We start from the raw sequence: 1,041 nt of genomic DNA, 5'->3' as shown, positions 1-1,041 counted from the left end.
CCCAGGGACACTGCCACCCCCCCTCCCCGATGTCATTGTCACCCCTCTGGGGACATTGTCACCCCCCCGATGTCATTGTCACCCCTCTGGGGACACTGCCACCCCCCGGGGCTGTCCCCGAGTCCCTCCCCGGGGTCACCTTCCCTCCAGCGATGTCCCCCCTTCCTCCATGTCCCCAGTGTCCCCAACGTCCCCCCATGTCCCCATGTCCCCAGTGTCCCCCCGTGTCCCCTCCCCGCTCACTCATGCCGTTCTTGAGCGGGGACAGGACCTCGACGCCCTCGCGGGCCACGTGCAGCGCGTTGGTGTCGATGTAGTAGACCTTGCCGCCCTTCTTGTCCTTGTCACCGTCCAGCTCCAGGGACACCTCGTCCGGGGACAGCAGCCCCACCGTGGTGGGGAAATCCGCCTGGGGACAGCGCGGTGGCAGCGTCACCGCCGCGGGGACGGTGGCACTGTCACCACACAGGGATGGGGCCTTGGGCATGGCATGCTGGGGACACTGTGGCCTCGGTGACAATGCCACCACCATGGAGACGATGGCCATGAGGACGGTGGCGTTGTCACCACCGTGGGGACAGTGGCCTGGGGGTGGCCTTGGGGACACGTGGGCCATGGGGACGGCATGCTGGGGACACGGTGGCCATGGGGACATGGCATTGTCACCACATGGGGACAGTGGCCTGGGGGTGGCCTTGGGGACACGCGGGCCATGAGGACGGTGGCATTGTCACCACCTTGGGGACGGCATGCTGGGGACACGGCGGCCATGGGGACGGTGGCATTGTCACCACATGGGGATGGGGCCCTGGGGACACCGTGGCCTTGGGCATGGCATGCTGGGGACACTGTGGCCTCGGTGACAATGCCACCACCATGGAGACGATGGCCATGAGGACGGTGGCGTTGTCACCACCATGGGGACAGTGGCCTGGGGGTGGCCTTGGGGACACGTGGGCCATGGGGACGGCATGCTGGGGACACGGTGGCATTGTCACCCCCATGGGGACAGCGTGCTGGGGACACGGCGGCCTCGCCTGA

At 67.6% G+C, this 1,041-nt stretch overlaps 1 protein-coding gene across 1 annotated transcript in view; it reads right to left on the bottom strand.

The window, feature by feature from the left end:
- LOC121355684 (actin-like protein 6B) overlaps nucleotides 1-616 on the bottom strand; it is a gene marked incomplete at its 3' end in the record, with an annotated part of 1,744 nt that extends 1,128 nt beyond the window's left edge. Inside the window, exon 1 of the mRNA XM_041471325.1 lies at nucleotides 244-616. Within this exon, the coding sequence (XP_041327259.1) occupies nucleotides 244-616 (373 nt within the window). The remainder of the gene's footprint in view (nucleotides 1-243) is intronic.
- Nucleotides 617-1,041: the final 425 nt, after the last annotated feature.

Source organism: Pyrgilauda ruficollis, unplaced genomic scaffold (assembly GCF_017590135.1).
Source record: "Pyrgilauda ruficollis isolate IOZ18807 unplaced genomic scaffold, ASM1759013v1 scaffold2600, whole genome shotgun sequence".
NCBI classification, from domain to species: Eukaryota; Metazoa; Chordata; class Aves; order Passeriformes; family Passeridae; genus Pyrgilauda; species Pyrgilauda ruficollis.
The sequence above is the reverse complement of the archived record's forward strand: the minus strand, read 5'-3'. Positions and strand labels throughout refer to the sequence as shown.